Source organism: Leptodactylus fuscus, chromosome 11 (assembly GCF_031893055.1).
Source record: "Leptodactylus fuscus isolate aLepFus1 chromosome 11, aLepFus1.hap2, whole genome shotgun sequence".
Taxonomy (NCBI): domain Eukaryota; kingdom Metazoa; phylum Chordata; class Amphibia; order Anura; family Leptodactylidae; genus Leptodactylus; species Leptodactylus fuscus.
The window spans coordinates 67,216,431-67,234,351 of record NC_134275.1 but is presented as its reverse complement, the minus strand read 5'-3'; the positions used below and the strand labels follow the sequence as shown (position 1 = coordinate 67,234,351).

At 44.5% G+C, this 17,921-nt stretch overlaps 1 protein-coding gene across 1 annotated transcript in view; it reads right to left on the bottom strand.

The window, feature by feature from the left end:
- RADX (RPA1 related single stranded DNA binding protein, X-linked) overlaps positions 1-16,414 on the bottom strand; it is a 36,900-nt gene extending 20,486 nt beyond the window's left edge. The window contains exons 1-3 of the mRNA XM_075260387.1: positions 15,783-16,414; positions 5,359-5,501; positions 1,225-1,417 (exon numbers count right to left, since the gene is read on the bottom strand). Of these exons, the coding sequence (XP_075116488.1) occupies positions 1,225-1,417; positions 5,359-5,501; positions 15,783-16,407 (961 nt within the window). The 5' untranslated portion in view covers positions 16,408-16,414. The remainder of the gene's footprint in view (positions 1-1,224; positions 1,418-5,358; positions 5,502-15,782) is intronic.
- Between the last annotated feature and the right edge of the window lie 1,507 nt (positions 16,415-17,921).

Below are 17,921 nucleotides of genomic sequence, written 5' to 3'. Positions count from 1 at the left end.
CCAAGCACTTCTGTCTGGCCCCGCCGACAACGCCGGCAGGCGTGCATTTATAATGAAGCTCCTGGGGAGCTTGGGCCAGACCATGGACCTATTGGAGGGCACCGCTCCCACTGTCTGTGCGACCTGCTCTGCCTCCGGCCCACTGTTTAAAAAGTTTGAGGACCCCTGGCCTAGAAGATTGAAACCCAGCTCTAGAAGAAGACGCACAGAGAGGCCGTTCCTGGAGAAGATGGAGGTGGCGCTGGAGAATTGTCTCGCAGCATTGGGTACGCCCCCAGTGGTGTTTGAGCGCTGGGGCCCACCCCCAGTGCTGCAAGAGAACTCATTTGCATACAGATGAAAACCGGGATTTCTACCGAACGGCGGCGCAGAGAAGACATCTAAAGGTAGGAGAAGAATGGCCTTTCTTAAGGCTATTCCTACGTGTGAGCGAGAAAAAAAATGTGGTTTTAATTATAGAATCCCTTTAAAGACACGGAGACCATGTAGTGTAAAAGCTTCACGTATGGCCAGCTTATTTTAGGATGATTTCCACCACTGACATTTCTGGTATATCCATAGGATGTCATATAGTTCCCAGAAGAGAATGAAATGCTGCAATTTCCAAAACAGTCACATTTTTTGGAAACGTGCAGCAGGTCAATCATATCTACGGAAACACCAGCAGTTTCCTTGTAGGTAAACCTATAATAGTAAATCTGTAACTGGAGCTTCAGACAAAAAACAAACAAAAAAAAGTCTGCAATGAATGAATCTGTTACAGTTCAGGGTTCTTTAGGAAAACAAATTCTAGATCTCACCCCATGGTCTGAGGCTTCACCCGTCACCGCTCTACAGGCCGTATATGTTCAATCCTAAGATATTGTCTGGTCCACACGTTTACATTATAGTAATTGTCTATTTGACTCTCAATATACTGAGATTTCGATAGGAGCATTTATCTTGTATGTACAGCGAGCTACACGCCGATCCGCCGCCATCATGTAGCTGTAGGATCAGGGAGGCAAGTGAACGTAGATCTAAAGTGGCAACAGGGATAAGAGGCCAAATAACGCTTATCTTAGGGAAGTAATAGAAATGGAGGAGGAGGAATCCTCACCCTGCTACACAAGGTCGTAGAAAAGGTCGTTCGTTGTTGGATAATTAAGTTGTCTCATTTGGCAGCGTTACATTACATTGACGTATTGGGTTGAGGCATACCACAACATGTCAGAAATACTTTACCAAGGGTAGGCAGTCTCTTCACCTGCGAATTCCCTGGGGTTGGGAGCGTTCTCCGCATATAGCTCTTCTTCACAGCGTACTGGTGTAGGACGACTACGTGGCCGACCTGGAGAGTATTGTACCATTCCAGACACAGGGAATTCCAGAGCACCAGAGACATCATACCGGAGTGATCAGCAACCTCAAAATAAGCCTAGAAATAATAAATAAATGAGATTTTATTCACTATTATTAATATTATTATTGATAATGTTATAATTATGAATAATATTAATGGTTATTACTACTATAATTAACTAGTATCTGTCCGCTAGTATTCAGGATCAGCATGCAATGCACTAAATGGTGGCACGTGGTGGCCTCTCCATATCACTCCACCATAGAGAGAATTGCACTAGCCATTATTTATTATGCTTACTTATATAGCGCCATCATATTCCGCAGCGCTTTACAGACATCCACAGTTCTATTTTAATACATGAAGTGCATATGAGCATATGCTGGTGGCACACAGGGTACGGCAAATGTAGTCTGCATACAGAGCGCAATGGCCATGTACTGAGGAACATCCAGTTTGTTTGTTCTGTCCAAAGACAAACAGCGGAACATCTGGTGTAAGTAACAAATTAAAGGGGAAAGAGCAAAGGAGAAGAAAGAGACAGGCATAGCTAAATTGGGAAAAGAGGAGAAGGACACTCGCATTTTGTGGCACTACAGAATTTGCCTTTATAGTGCAGCCTAGGCTATTAAAGAGGACCTTTCATTAGATTGGGCACAGGCAGTTCTATATACTGCTGGAAAGCTGACAGTACACTGAATTCAGCGCACTGTTGGCTTTCCCGATTGGTGCCCCGAGTAAAGAGCTATCGGTCCTGGTACCGTAGCTCTTTACAGTCAGAAGAGCGTTCCTGACAGTCAGTCAGGAACGTCCTTCTCCACAGCAGCACCTATCATGCTGTACAGTGTGAGCGGGGAGGAACGCCCCCGCCTTCTGCTCACAGTGCTCGTCCATAGACGAGTATTATCAGAAGGGGAGGGGGACGTTCCTCCCTTCTCACAATGTACAGCGCGATAGGCGCTGCTGTGGAGAAGGACGTTCCTGACTGACTGTCAGGAACGCCCTTCTGACTGTAAAGAGCTACGGTACTGGGACCAAAAGCTCTTCACCCGGGGCACAGATCAGGAAAGCCAACAGTGCGCTGAATACAGTGCACTGTTGGCTTTCCAGCAGTATATAGAACTGCCTGTGCCCAAATCGGTGAAAGGTCCTCTTTAATGTGTCTCAGTGGTCGGCACTCCTGCAGGCTGGCACCTGGCTGTCCAATACAATCTCTACCATATCGCTTGTGCACCAATTTGTAATTCAGTTTGGTAACCTTTCCCTGTTGAGTGTAATCGCTGCCAGATGTGGTTTGGCATTAAAGTTGTTTATTTAACCTAATAAGGGCAAGTTCACATGGATTTTTTTTGCAGGCGGATTTTGAGGTGGAATCTGTCTCAAAAAAAAAAAAAAAAAAAAAAAAAAACCCTCACAACTCTCCCATTCTTTTCAATGGGAGTCAGGAGCTGATTTTTAAAGAGGACCTTTCACCATATCTGGGCACATGCAGTGTTATATACTGCTGGAAAGCTGACAGTGCGCTGAGTTCAGCGCACTGTCGGCTTTCCCGATCTGTGCCCGGTGTGAAGAGCTTACGGTCCGGTACCGTAGTGCTTTACAGTCAGAAGGACGTTTCTGACACTTGGCCAGGGACGCCCTTCTGCCTCGCAGCGCCAATCGCGCTGTGCTGTGGAGCGGGGAGGAACGCCCCCTCCCTCTCCTGATAATACACGTGTATGGACGAGCTGTGTGAGCAGAGGGAGGGGGCTTTCCTCCCCGCTCCACAGCACAGCGCGATTGGCGCCGCGAGGCTAATGGTCACAAACGCCCTTCTGACCATAGAAGAGCTACGGTACCGGCACCGTAAGCTCTTCACACCGGGCACAGATCAGGAAAGCCGACAGTGCACTGAACTCAGCGTACTGTCAGCTTTCCAGCAGTATATAGAACTGCCTGTGCCTGGATATGGTGAAAGGTCCTCTTTAACTTTGTGACTTTATTTTCATTTTTTTTTTTTTTTTAAATATTCCACCACTAAAAAAATCCACCTGCAAAAGAATCAGTGTTAAACATACCTTAAGGCTGACCCTTGTTTCACATCTGCGTTCGGGTAGTCCACATGAGGACCCCCCGAATGGAATACCGAACGCATTTGCAAGCGGTGTGTGCACTGAAAGCACACGGACCCCATATGCTTGCTGTGAGATCTCCACACGTAACATGCGGACACAAAAGTAGATTGTGAAGTACTTTCCCACCCACATGTTCTCTGTGGGGATCTCGCGGCAAGCACATGGACCCCAGTGCATTTTTTTTTTTATTTATGTAGATTGTGAGCTCCATATAGAGATCACAATGTACCTTTTGTTCCCTATTAGTATATCTTTGTAGAATGGGAGGAAATCCACACAAACACGGGGAGAACATACAAACTCCTTGCAGATGTTGTTCCGGGCAGGATTCGAACCCAGGACTCCAGCGATGCATGGCTGCAGTGCTAACCACTGATTTGCCAGTTCACTTGATATGCATGGGGAACCCCCCGAACGGATTACCAACGCAGATATGAATGAGGCCCAAGGCCCCACATTGTGGAAACGCAGCTTTTTTTGTTGTTGCGGTTTTTGGAGCCAAAGCCAAGCATGGCTACAAGTGGAATGGGAACTATTTAGGAAGTTCTTATACTTCCCCCATCTCCTCAATCCACTTCTGGCTTTGGCTAAAAAAAACAAAAACAAACAAAAAAAAAAACTGCAACAAAAAAAAGCTATGTTTCTGCAACGTTGGGCTTAGCCTAAGGGTTACTTAAGGTCATTGACCGCAAGTAACTGGGACCACAAATGAAAGTAAGTAAAGCAAGTCAATGACCAAAAGCTAAATGATGACCAGCTAAAACTAATAGATTACTAGTGAGGGAAAAATTGAAAATGGTAAAAACCGGGTATGAGAGCGCCACTGAGTAGATGTAGGTTAATAAAATCACTTTATTGGTTCCAAAGACAGAGGGAAAAGAAGGCTACGCGTTTCCACGCTGGTCCAGTGTCTTCCTCAGGCCAATGTAAAGCCCACTGTCAGAGCGTGGGAACCTGTGGACTTTACATTGGCCTGAGGAAGACGCTAGACCAGCGTGGAAATGCGTAGCCTTCTTTTCCCTCTGTCTTTGGAACCAATAATGTGATTTTATTAACCTACATCTACTCAGTGGCGCTCTCATACCCGGTTTTACCATTTTGAATGTTTCCCTTGTGTTTACTCACCACCTTCCAGGTTGGTGTCCGGGAGTAGCTGCTCCATCTTACAAGTGCCAGGGTTTTTCTTTTTATTATTTGTCTATAGATTAAAGAGGACCTTTCACCATATCCGGGTACAGGCAGTTCTATATACAGCCAGAAAGCTGACAGTGCGCTGAATTCAGCGCACTGTCGGCTTTCCCGATCTGTGCCCGGTGTGAAGAGCTTACGGCCCGGTACCGTAGCTCTTCTATGGTCAGAAGGGCGTTTCTGACCATTAGCCAGAGACGTCCTTCTGCCTCGCGGCGCCAATCGCGCTGTGCTGTGGAGCGGGGAGGAACGCCCCCTCCCTCTGCTCACACAGCTTGTCCGTAGACTAGCATTATCAGGAGCGGGAGGGGGCGTTCCTCCCAGCTCCACAGCACAGCGCGATTGGCGCCGCGAGGCAGAAGGACGTCTCTGGCTAATGGTCAGAAACGCCCTTCTGACTGTAAAGCGCTACGGTACTGGGACCGATAGCGCTTTACACCGGGCACGGATCGGGAAAGCCGACAGTGCGCTGAATTCAGCGCACTGTCATCTTTCTGGCAGTATATAACACTGCATGTTCCCAAAAGTGGTGAAAGGTCCTCTTTAAATAGTGAACTAGCTAGCTGCCATTAGGAGCAATTTGTCAGAAACAAAGCCCAATAATTTCAGATCTGTTTGAATCTGAAACTTTTGGAAAATTTGGATTGAATGTAATTGGTGTTGAATCGATTCTCTCATCTGTAATGCTTAGCAGTTTACTTGGTATTCTCTTACTTGGTAGGGGTAGTCCGTTGTCTTCTCTGCTTTGCCAAAATAGCGAAGCCTAGATTTGTGCATGACCCGCACCAGCAGAGGAGGTAAGGCGATTTTTGAGAGCCCAGTCATTTCCAGCTTCTGTAATGAGCAGACTTTGCTGACTAGGAGGAAACAGAAAAAGTGACATTAGTCATGACCTGATTCTACAAAACACATATCAGCCCCGAACAAAAGGAAACTCCAACAGCTGTCAGGCCTTCTAGAGACATCATCACAATGATACAAGACGTCTGTACGGAAGCCCTTTCCTTCATGAATTGTATAGTCTTCCTAGCCAAATGCACTGGTCACACTGCTGAAGATTTCAGTTTGATAACTAGACGCTTGACTGATGGAAGAAAGAGGGGACCTCCTGCCAGAACATTAAAACCAGCTAACTGTTGGGCTTCCTTGTGCTACCAAAACCCACACTGACCATTCAAGGTATGGACTCCATAAGTGCCCTGTTGCATCTGCAGCAACATGAAGGCAGCAGAACCTTTAGGCTAAGTGCACACAGAGTTTTTTTTGGATCGGAACCTGAGGCGGCCTCCGGCACCGGCATCCAGCCGCTCACCCTCCTCCGGATCAGGCTCAATGAATGGGCCTAGTTCGGAGGAGGATGTGTCTTCAGGCCGAATCGCTAGGCTCCCGGAAAAAGCTCCTGCGCGGCTCCCGTTGATTTCAATGGGAGCCGTCATTTTGGTCAGGATTTTGAGGCGGATACGGACTCAAAACCCTGACCAAAAAACTCTGTGTGAACTAAGCCTTAAAGGTATTCTCTAGGGTGTGCTTCACCACTTATTTCCTCCATGGTTCTTTTTTGGAGGAACCACAGGTTTCTGGTCTGGTTCTGTCCCCAGGGCTCTTGATGGGACCCAGCACAAAAATCTGTGGCTTGTCTAAAAAAAACAAAAACAAACATGGAGTGAGAAAGTGTTGAAGTACTCCTTGGGGAATCCCTATAGCTCCTGAAAGTTGTGCGGTGCAGGCTCCATGGTTTGGACTTTATTTGTCCAGGGTTTATGACAGATGTTCAGGCCCCTGAATGGGAGGGGGAACAGCAGTGACTCAGTTTGGCCACTACACAGAGAACGGGGCTATACTTCCTATGTGCTGTGAACAGCTGATTGGGGGGGGGGGGGGACACGCCAGGTGTTATCCCTCCCACCAACCTGATATGGATGACCCATCTTTAATTTTGGAAAACTCTTTTAGGCCGGGGCCCCACTGGCCGGAAACGCCGCGATTTGGCCGTGGCAGAAACCCTGAGGTAAAAATCGAATCGTTTTACAGTACTTGCAAAGTGGATGGGATTCATGCAAGTTCCAAGCCCACTTTACGGAAAAAAAATTGCAGAGCGGACACGCTGCGATTTCCAAAACAGTTGTGGTTTTGAAAATTGCAGCATGTCAATTATATCTACGGAAATGCCAGTGGCTTTCCTATAGATATAATCGTAACAAAGTCCGCGGAGGAAAACTCTGTGACGCTGGGTTCACACTTGCGCCCCGGTCTCCGTTTTGCATGTTTCCATTTCCTGCCTGAAACTGGACAGGAGACTGAAACCTGCAGTCATTTTTCAAAAAGTCTCCGGCCGTGAGAGTTTCTTTTTAACCGGACACAAAGTCGGATATGCAGGACTTTGTGTCTGGTTAAAAAAAAAAAAAAAAAAAAAAAAAAAAACAAAAAACACACGTTTTGCCGCGGAGAGCACAAAACGCTCACCGGCGCTCACGGCCGGACATTGAATGCCAGGTTTCTGTCTTCTGCCGGCAGAAAACAGAAACCTGGATAATGGAGATAGGGTGCTGGTGTGAACCCGCCCTGAACTTTCTGTGGGAAGAACAGCAATGAGTTCACGGCGTTTCCACCCAGTGGGGCCGTAGCCCAGGGCTGAGGACCCAAGTGCAGACACACAGCTTTTTATGCTGCAGATTTTGAGCCAAGAATGGCTATAAAAAGAATGGGAAATAGGAAGTTCTTATACTTCTATTTTCTGCTCAATCCACTTCAGGCTTTGGCTCAAAAAACCGCAGCAAAAAACACTCCCCAAAAACAAAACATAAAAAAAAAAAAAATGCATTTCCGCAACGTGGGCCCTCAGCCTTAAAGGGAAACAGTCAAGGCAATTTGGGATACAAAACCAACCACAGGCCTTTATGGACCAGGGGTTTAGTGTCACCTACGAACTGCACTCCCAGCAATGGCGCAGTTCTTCAGCTTCGGCTTTACGGGGCATGTGCAATGAACATGGGGTGTAGATCTATAGCGCCACTGAAGAACAGCGCAGATACACGCAAACCTGTGGGGGGTTTACAGTCCTAAACTGGTTCCCCTCAATGTAACACCGATCTCCTGACTCAGAATCCCAGTTTGTGTAACACTGTTCCAGATACCGCTTATCATCCCGTCATATTCACAAGTACAATATCAAGTGTGAAGATGGAAATGTAGCATAAATCAGTAATTATAGCCCCGGAGAAGGATCCCATCAGAATATTAATGCTGTTCAATAAGAGATAAAGAGAAAGTTCTGTAAAGAATGAAGTAACATATTTACATGGAGAAGTGCGGTTTACACTATGGCGGATAGAATTAATAACACATCTGTATATCCGCTGCAATGCCAGACTCGTCATGAAGTGTTACAAGTTACTGCCATCTTTAAATGAATGAGGCCGAGCCCATTACAGGTCCTGTTGTCCATCACTAATTTAGGGGGGGGGGGGGGCATTACCATCACTGTATGGACGGCCTAAAGCTTAACAAATGCCGTTTTTATCTACAACTAATGCACTGGAAAACCTTCTAAATGTATTTAACACACACAAAAAATGCAAAAAAACTGGTTTTCATTTTATCCTTTTATTAAATAAAAAGGGCTAAATTATAATGGACACATCTGGAAAGAATTTCTATGAATGAATCCAGGACCTGTCACCTCTCCTAAAATGTCCGCTTTAGCAGATAATTATATTTTCCCCAAAATAGGAATTCTTTTCTTGGAACTCTGCATTGGGCTGTTCACTTTTTTTTTTCTCTTAGAAGTGTATGAATAAACTAACAACGAAGTCCACAGCAGCGGGGACCTAAAGACCACCCCGGCATCTACTGTCTACATTTATCTTTAGCTGTCTCTATAGAGATAGATAGATAGATAGATAGATAGATAGATAGATAGATAGATAGATAGATAATATACTGTATATACTTGAGTATAAGCCGAGGCCCCTAATTTTACCACAAAAAAACTGGGGAAACATATTGACTCGAGTATAAGCCGAGGGGGAAGGGGGGGGGGGGGGGATGCAGCAGATGCTGGAAAATTTCAAAAATTTAAATGGTCGGAGTTTTTGGGTGCAGTAGATGCTGGGGAAGGGGAGGGGGTGTTTGGTTGTCTGTCTGCCCCTTCCCTGAGCTTGAGGACTAGATTCCCCCCCCCCCCCACTTGGAATTCAGTCTGGCTAAATATAGGGGATCTGTAGAGCTCCTATTAACCCCTTCCTGACGGAACAGGAGCACTGCAGATCCCTTATATTCAGTAGACCGGGCACTGTCAGACACAGGGATACCTAATGTGTTGGTGTTTCACAGTCATCTTCTACTTTTGTGTCTATTCTAGGGAAAGGAGGGATTTAGAAATTTTAATTAATTTTTTTTAAAGCTTCTTTTTTTCCCACTATTTTATGGGAGATTCTATACATTGACATTGCGGCTGGTCATAGACACCCCTCCCCCCCCCCCCCAAGAAGAAAAAAAAAGAAAAAATTCGGCTTATACTCGAGTATATACGGTAGTTTTCTTGAGAGGCAAAACAGCAATCTGGCCTTTTTTTTTTTTTTTTAAACCACTGTGGTGTTCACCATATGGGCTAAATATTTTTATTGTATAGGAAAAAAGGTGGGTCGGCTCAACCGGAGGTTTATATAAGACTTAGCTTTTAATCCATAGTGATTAAAAATCCACAGACATGAACACAAACATCAAGTGTAGAAGTAGGAAAATACACACACTGAGATTAAAACCGCATCCTTGCTAAATATTTTTATACTTTTAGAATTTGGACATGGGGATTTTTATTTTTGAGTTAGGGAAAGGAAGAAGTGAGGTGGGGGGGGGGAATCAGAATTTTATGTATTTTTAAATATTGTAAATAAATAAATAAAAAAAATTGAGGAGGATTGTACCTGGGATCATTAACGGGGGGGTCGTTCACATTACCACTGATGACCATCAGTAGTGTCCGTTGCTATTGGCCATTACAAGATTAAAGCAACGGACACTACCAGAACTGTCACAGGTCCGTTAAAGGGGCTCCATCAGCAAAATTTTGCTGTATGAGCCCCACATATGTGTGGATAGCCTTTAAAAGGGCTATTCAGGCACCGCTTATCTTATTTTAACCCCCCCCACACACACACACACACACTATTTTAAAATAAAAACTATATCCCTTTATTTCATTGGGATTTTCTCTAGTTTCATGATGGACGTCAAGTGTCCATTATTTTTTAACATTAAAGTCATGGATGGATAATGAACAGGAGTCAATCATACTGTCCATTATTACTATTCGTTTTTTTGTGCACATGCTCAGAAAGCAGAAAATAAAATAAAATAAAATAAAAACACGACAGTAGAAAAACGGACACAACTGTTGCTAATGTGTCCATTAAATGGATCAGAAAAAAAAAACAAAAACAGACCCATTAACATCAGTTAGTTTCTGTTTATCTCTGCTGTGAGAAGTGTCTGTTTTGGTTTTTTTTTTGTTTGTTTGGTTTTTTTTAACAGACACTATCATACGGTAGTGTGAACCCACCCATATCGGTTGTACTATAGACTGAAAGAAATATGTATTAATACTGTTCCCAATGGGTATAAAATGTTTTTCAGGTGTTGATATGACACATCTGTATCTGCGTGTATAACAAGCATAAATTCAATTATTATAAAACCTCTACAGCCCAGATTGTAGTCCCACCAAACTCATAATATAATATAACCTAAGAACAGCAAGTCATATGCAAGATAATCCTGGGACTAGGAGATTGCCAACTTACTCTTAGTTTAGATCATCAATACGTGCGGCCCTAGCCTAAAGAATTTTTTTCTACATTAATATAATAATAATAATAATAGTAATTTTAAATATATATATCCTACTAATATTATAAGTGTGAAAGTTTGTGTGTTTGGATGTTTGTTCCTCAATCACGCTAAAACGCCTGGACGGATTTGCGTGCAATTTTCCACAAACATAGTTTTCCCTTAGGATTGAGTCATAGGCTACTTTTGGTGCAACTAAACAACATGGCTTCCTAGCAGGAGACTCACAAAAGCAGGACTCCTAGCCCCAGCTATAGACTCACACACACTGCCTGGCATTTCCTGCCTCAACCTGCCTGCACACTCCTTACTGTCACCTCAGGAGTAGCCCTCACTCTACTCACTCACTATATAACAGATGTCTGTACTACATACACAATACAACGCATCACATTGTCTGTATCACTACTCACTACATACACAATACAACGCATCACATTGATATACTCCTGTACACAGGCTGTATATACTATATAATTACATGTATCTCCTATCACTGCTATATACAGTGCCTGATACATATATACTCCTGTACACAGGCTGTATATACTATATAATTACATGTATCTCCTATCACTGCTATATACAGTACCTGATACATGTATACCCCTGTACACAGGCTGTATATACTATATAATTACATGTATCTCCTATCACTGCTATATACAGTACCTGATACATATATACTCCTGTACACAGGCTGTATATACTATATAATTACATGTATCTCCTATCACTGCTATAAACAGAGTACCTGATACATATATACCCCTGTACACAGGCTGTATATACTATATAATTACATGTATCTCCTATCACTGCTATATACAGAGTACCTGATACATATATACCCCTGTACACAGGCTGTATATACTATATAATTACATGTATCTCCTATCACTGCTATATACAGTACCTGATACATATATACCCCTGTACACAGGCTGTATATACTATATAATTACATGTATCTCCTATCACTGCTATATACAGTGCCTTATCCTACTAATATTATAAGTGTGAAAGTTTGTGTGTTTGTGAGTTCGGATGTTTGTTCCTCAATCACGCTAAAACGCCTGGACGGATTTGCGTGCAATTTTCCACAAACATAGTTTTCCCTTAGGATTGAGTCACAGGCTACTTTTGGTGCAACTAAACAACATGGCTTCCTAGCAGGAGACTCACAAAAGCAGGACTCCTAGCCCCAGCTATAGACTCACACACACTGCCTGGCATTTCCTGCCTCAACCTGCCTGCACACTCCTTACTGTCACCTCAGGAGTAGCCCTCACTCTACTCACTCACTATATAACAGATGTCTGTACTACATACACAATACAACAGATCACATTGTCTGTATCACTACATACACAATACAACACATCACATTGTCTGTATTACTACATACACAATATAACAATATAACATCACATTTGCTATCCCACCAAACTTCTTAAAGCACTTTTACAGTTTCACACGTCTGTGTCCGCCCAATTCTCAAATCACCGCAGACGAAGTCGCGGGTAAAAGCTAGTATATATATATATATTTATATTTATATATATTTATTCATTCATTGATTTTTAATAGTGCTCCTCGATCCTCCGTTTCCAGTGGCAGAAGGTCTGGTCATCAGTTTACATGTGACCACTGCAGCCATTCACAGGCCTAAGACTCCGTTCCCACGTAGTAACGCGCCGCGCATTCAGACACTTATACACGTGTCAGAGTGTGAGCGTTCAAAACAGACCCCATTCACTTCAATGGGTGCCGGCTCATGCGTGCTACACATTGAAATCAATGGGTTAAAAAGCCTCCCATTGATTTCAATGTGTAGCGCCCGTAAGCCGGCACACATTGAAGTGAATGGGATCTGTTTTGAGCGCTCACACTCTGACACGTGTATAAGTGTCTGAACGCGCGGCGTGTTACTATGTGGGAATGGAGCCTTAGCAGTCATCTTTTTACATTTGCCACATCAGCGCAGTTACATGCCATTTATAAGAGCGTTCCCATTAGGGTTAGAAAAGGGACGTCACCGGTGATCAGTATACAGAAGACTGGAGCTGCTGCCATTGGAAACAGAAACATAAAAAACAGAACAAAAGTTTTATTTTTATTTTTTAAAATTTTGGCAACTTTTTCCAGTGCAAAATAGGATACAGACTTGACGTATCCCAGCTAGAAGTATATATCACTTATCCACTGATTATAGGGTAAACGGGTAGAGATTTAAGGGCTGTAAATGTAGTGCGACCAAAGCAAATGAAAAGTTATTACCAAGCCCTTCCCAAATCCCATGGTCTGCTATGTACAGGCCCACTCCAAAAATGGAGATCTCAAAAACAGGGCTGTGGAGTTTTATATTATACACTGATTAGTATTATATAATTACACGTATAGCTTACTACATATTTACTGTATATACTCCAGCATAAGCAGAGTTTTTCAGCACAGTTTTTGGCTTATACTCGAGAGAAGCAAAAAAAAAAAAAAAAAATTATTTTTTTTTTGGTGGTGGGGTTTATGACCAGCCACAATAGAATTGTATAGAATCTCCCATAAAATAGAAAAAAAAAAAAAAAAAAAAAGCTTTAAAAAAAATATTTAAAAAATTAAAAATAAAAAAAATAAAAGTTGTAAATCCCTCCTTTCCCTAGAATATATATATAAAGGTAGAAAATGACTGTGATACACATACACATTAGGTATCCCTGTGTCTGACAGTGCCCGGTCTACTGAATATAGGGGATCTGCAGTGCTCCTGTTCCGTTGGGAAGGGGTTAATAGGAGCACTGCAGATACCCTATATACAGCCAGACTGAATTCCAAGTGGGGGAAAAAAATCCCAGTCCTCAAGCTCAGGGAAGGGGCAGACAGACAACCAAAACACCCCCTCCCCTTCCCCAGCAACTACTGCACCCAAAAACTCCAACCATTTTAAAATTAGGGGCCTCGGCTTATACTCGAGTATATACGGTACTTTCACAGGAATTCAGTCAGAGACTTTTTAATAAATGAGAAGATCTTTACTACTTCAGACTGACCATGACGGTCAGCCATCTATCAGGGAGTCAGGCTGTGGAGAAGTAGTGGAGTCAGAGTCGGTGGTTTGGCCTACTAACCTCACAGCCCTGTATATAACTGTATATAAGTTACACGGCGGTCCAGGCTGCCAAGGCCGATTGCAACTTGTAACTAAAAACAGCGAGGTTTGGAGTTTTTGTGACTGCCGTTTTGTCTATCAAGTAATCTTTCTGAAACACGGCCAAAGTCACTATGTGGAAGAAGTGCTGTAAGCGTATGCAGTGTCAGCAGTGAGCTGGTAGTTTGTTACAATGTATCACGCATTGTACAATATTTGATAAACGTATCAAACCGTATTGTCAACACTTCACACAATCGCAGAAAATTATTAGGTCTGTATTGGTTTTCAGCACTGAGATGTAAAGCCAAGGTTTCCATTGACTCCCAGCAAGTAGATGCTGCAGAACACTCAGAATAATATAGAGATTATAATCTGGAAGACCTTCATATAGTAACAAGACTGTTGTGTATGTGGAGTGTATATATATATTATATATATACACACACACACACACACAAGACTGTTGTGTATGTGGAGTGTATATATACATACAAGACTATGGTGTATGTGGAGTGTATATATATATATATATATATATATATATATATATACACACACACAAGACTATTGTGTATCTGGAGTATATATATACACACATATACATACACACATACAAGACTATGTGTATGTGGAGTGTATATATATATATATATATATATATATATATATATATATATATATATATATATACACACACACACACAGGCATATTTTATGCCTCCACGTACAAAGCGAGATTATATTACCCATGTGTCACAGCCACATAGCACCCGGATGGAAACATGACGCACTCACTGATGACAAGTTCGCACTAGCCTCGCTTGTCCGTTGTTCTGGTCAGTCACAGGCTAAATATGGAGCCCAGAAAACTCCATTGGCTATAATGGGGTCCATCCGGCGTCCACTGTTTGAAATCTAAAGGCAGCGGATGAAAAATCTGTGTGTGCAGGACTTTATGCGGATTTCTCGGGGACATTTGTGACAAAAGCAAACGTAGCCACATGCTAAAGGTGTCAAAAATATAGACCCCAGGGCAACTCGGTGGCTTAGTGGTTAGTACTACAGCCTTGCAGCACTGGAGTCCTGGGTTCGAATCCTGCCAGGAACAACATCTGCAAGGCATTTGTATGCTCTCCCCGTGTTTGCGTGGATTTCCTCCCATTCTACAAAGACATACTGATAGGAAAAAAAAAAAAAAAAAAAAAAACAGACCCCCATTTGGACATGTAAGGGTCAGTATGTGTCAGGAGTATCTTCAATAACAAAAAATATACGAAATATAAAAAGTGTGACCCTTTCCATGACACCTGATCTCTGTGTATTCTCCATTACTAGTTTTAACTCACAAATATTTTTGCAAACCACTAAAATACACAAGTGTGAACGAGGCCTAACACAATAAGCCCCACTGCGGCACTTTTATTCATTCCTGTACACCAGTGCGTTACGTTTTCTTGTTCACGCCCTACTCGCACACAACGCCGTGACTTGTAGGATTTGAGTCATACTCGGCACATTTCACAATAGTGGGCACTTCGGGGCAGCGACTAGATGACCCGACATATTTATTATAATAAAGTGGTGTAAATGATGGGTGACATCTACACCAGCTCTTACGTCAGTCTAGTAAAGCTGTGCGACCGCCAAAACCAGCCCCTATTAACTTATCGGTTGCCGGATTGAAGGGAATACGTTATTAGCAAATTAAAGGTTTTTGTTTTTTTTAACATCAGTCTTCATTCTCCGACTAGAACCGTGACCCCAGTGTGATGTCAATGAAACAGCAGACTATTTCGGTATAATTGTGGGATAACACGAGCGTCCTACAACCCGGTATATGGGAGAAGTTCAGAATTTTTAAAACTGTTCCCGCCACGTTGCGATAAGCCACCGTTTTATCGTAACGCTCGTGTGGTCGCTTTACCACAGTCTGACAGAGCAAAATTAGCAAATACATTTTACGTCCATCCGCAGCGGTGTACAGGGACAGAATGATGACATCACACTGGCAGGCTATGACATCACACAGGTAGGCTATGACATCACACTGGCAGGCTATGACATCACACTGGCAGGCTATGACATCACACAGGTAGGCTATGACATCAGGGCATTGATAATACATGGCATATGCCAGGCTCACCCGCCACACTGCCGTCCTGCCCCTGTCCCCGGCTCCTCCACAGGTCACCATACGGGTCCTCGTTATTCCACAGCGGCAGATAATGCTTCCTGTCCCCGCACAGAGGGCCGGCCGGTCCCCGGAGCTGTACACCCCCGGGCTGGTCCTCCTGCTCCCCGGGCTCCAGCTCCTCTATACACACCAGCCCTTGGGCCAGCTTCTTCTCCAGGTAACGGTACGAGCAGCGGCGGACGATGACACAAGAGCCGCAGCGCAGCCGGTTCCTGTGCACCAGGGGACTGAGCTCCGAGGACAGCAGCCAAGTGTCCTGCTCAGCCCCATCCCACAGGGTGACATCGTAGCAATAGCCGGAGCTGTCCCCTAAGTATCGCTGCACGGCCAGCACTGTCACCGGCACCGGCCCTCGCACCGCTACCCTCAGCCTCTGACACAGCTGATCCCGGGTACGCAGCAGCCAGGAGCCTGAGGCCTGCTCGGCCGGAGGACTGGGGGATCGCCTGCTGGAAGGACCGGGGCTCACTGCATCAAACTCCGAGAGCGGCTCGTACATGTTCTTCCCGATGAGTACACATAAAGCTGAGTGACAAGAAGCCTCACAGCCGACAAGTGACGTACACAAACACATTTGAAAATAGTACGTAAATTTGGGTTGGCCAAACAGTGCATAACCCTGGGTGTGTTCATAAGAGGAAGACGGCCGGGCCAAACATGACTAACCCAGATCCTACACAGACAACAGGCGTAAACTATGAGCACATGAGCCCAATAGACACAATGAGAAGTGACATGAAATATTGAGGAGAACAGTGCACGGGCCCAGTAATGGCCAGTGACTTGTATTACAAAATTAGGGTGGCAAAAAAAAAAAAAAAAAAATTACTGCCAAAATTTCTCTCTTATTTCACTGGGGGACATAGCATCATGGGTATAGACCCTGCCACTAGGAAAATGGAAAGCTGTCGGCTCTACCCATCTCCCAGACACTGGGCTTAGTCAGTTTTAAGCAGGGGTGAACCTGCCCCTTTCGTCGCCCGAGGCGAACTACAGAAAGCCCCCCCCCGGGAGGGGGGTGCGGAGCGTAGGGGCGTGGTGGAGCGAAGGGGCATGGTGGAGCGGAGGGGGCGGGGCTTAGCACCGTTCGCAGGCAGAGAGCAGGCACGGAGAAGACCTGCTCTCTGCCTGAGCGTGAGGGGAGGCTGCTGGAGCAGCGCTGCTCCAGTGGCCTCCCCAAACCACCGCTCGGTGCTAAGCCAGTCCAGGACAGCTTGTCTTGGACTGGCTTAGATAATCAAAAATGCCGCCCTCCCTGGGGTCCTGACATAGCGCCGCCTGAAGCGCTCGCTTCAGGTCGCCTCATGGGAGGTGCGGCGCTGGTCTTAAGGAGGACCTTTCATGTCCTGGGTCACATGCGGTTTTATATACCGCTAGAAGCGCAATGTCGGCTTTCCTGTTATGTGTCCCCAAGCTGGAGATATCGGTGCAGTTACCGGTATCTCTTTACTGTCAGAAGGGCCTTCCTGACAGTCTAGCTGGGCAGTGAGGAACACCTCTCCTGACTGTACTCATTCATAGCCCTGTACTGTCAGAGGGGGGTGATCCTTACCGCCTAGCCATGACGCTAAGCTGTGAAGAACACCCCCCAGTATTAGTCTATAGTATAGTCAGGGGTGGGTGGTAAGGATCGACCCTCTCTGACAGTACGGGGCTATGAATGAGTACAGTCAGGAGGGGCGTTCCTCACAGGCCAGCTAGACTGTCAGAAACGTCCTTCTGACAGTGAAGAGATTTCGGTAACATCTCTTGCCCTGGGGCACTGCCAGTTTTCTAGCAGTATATAAAACCACATGTCTCTGAGGACATAAAAGGTCCTCTTTAAAGGGGTTGTCCCATGAAAATGAAAAGCATCCTATCTATACTGCTAGTTTATGTGGATTTAAGATTTTTCCTAACTACATTGCTTTATCAAAATTGCTTTGTTTGGCCTCTATCTTAATTTATTCACTTCATTGTTGACACTGCGTTTCTATGGCCCCCTAGGCTTATCTGCTCATTTCCCAAGTGGGAAGGGAGGGAGGGGCTGACAAGCAAAAGAGCTCCTCAGATAGGGGAGAGGGGAGGTGAGAGCTCAGGACTACTGTA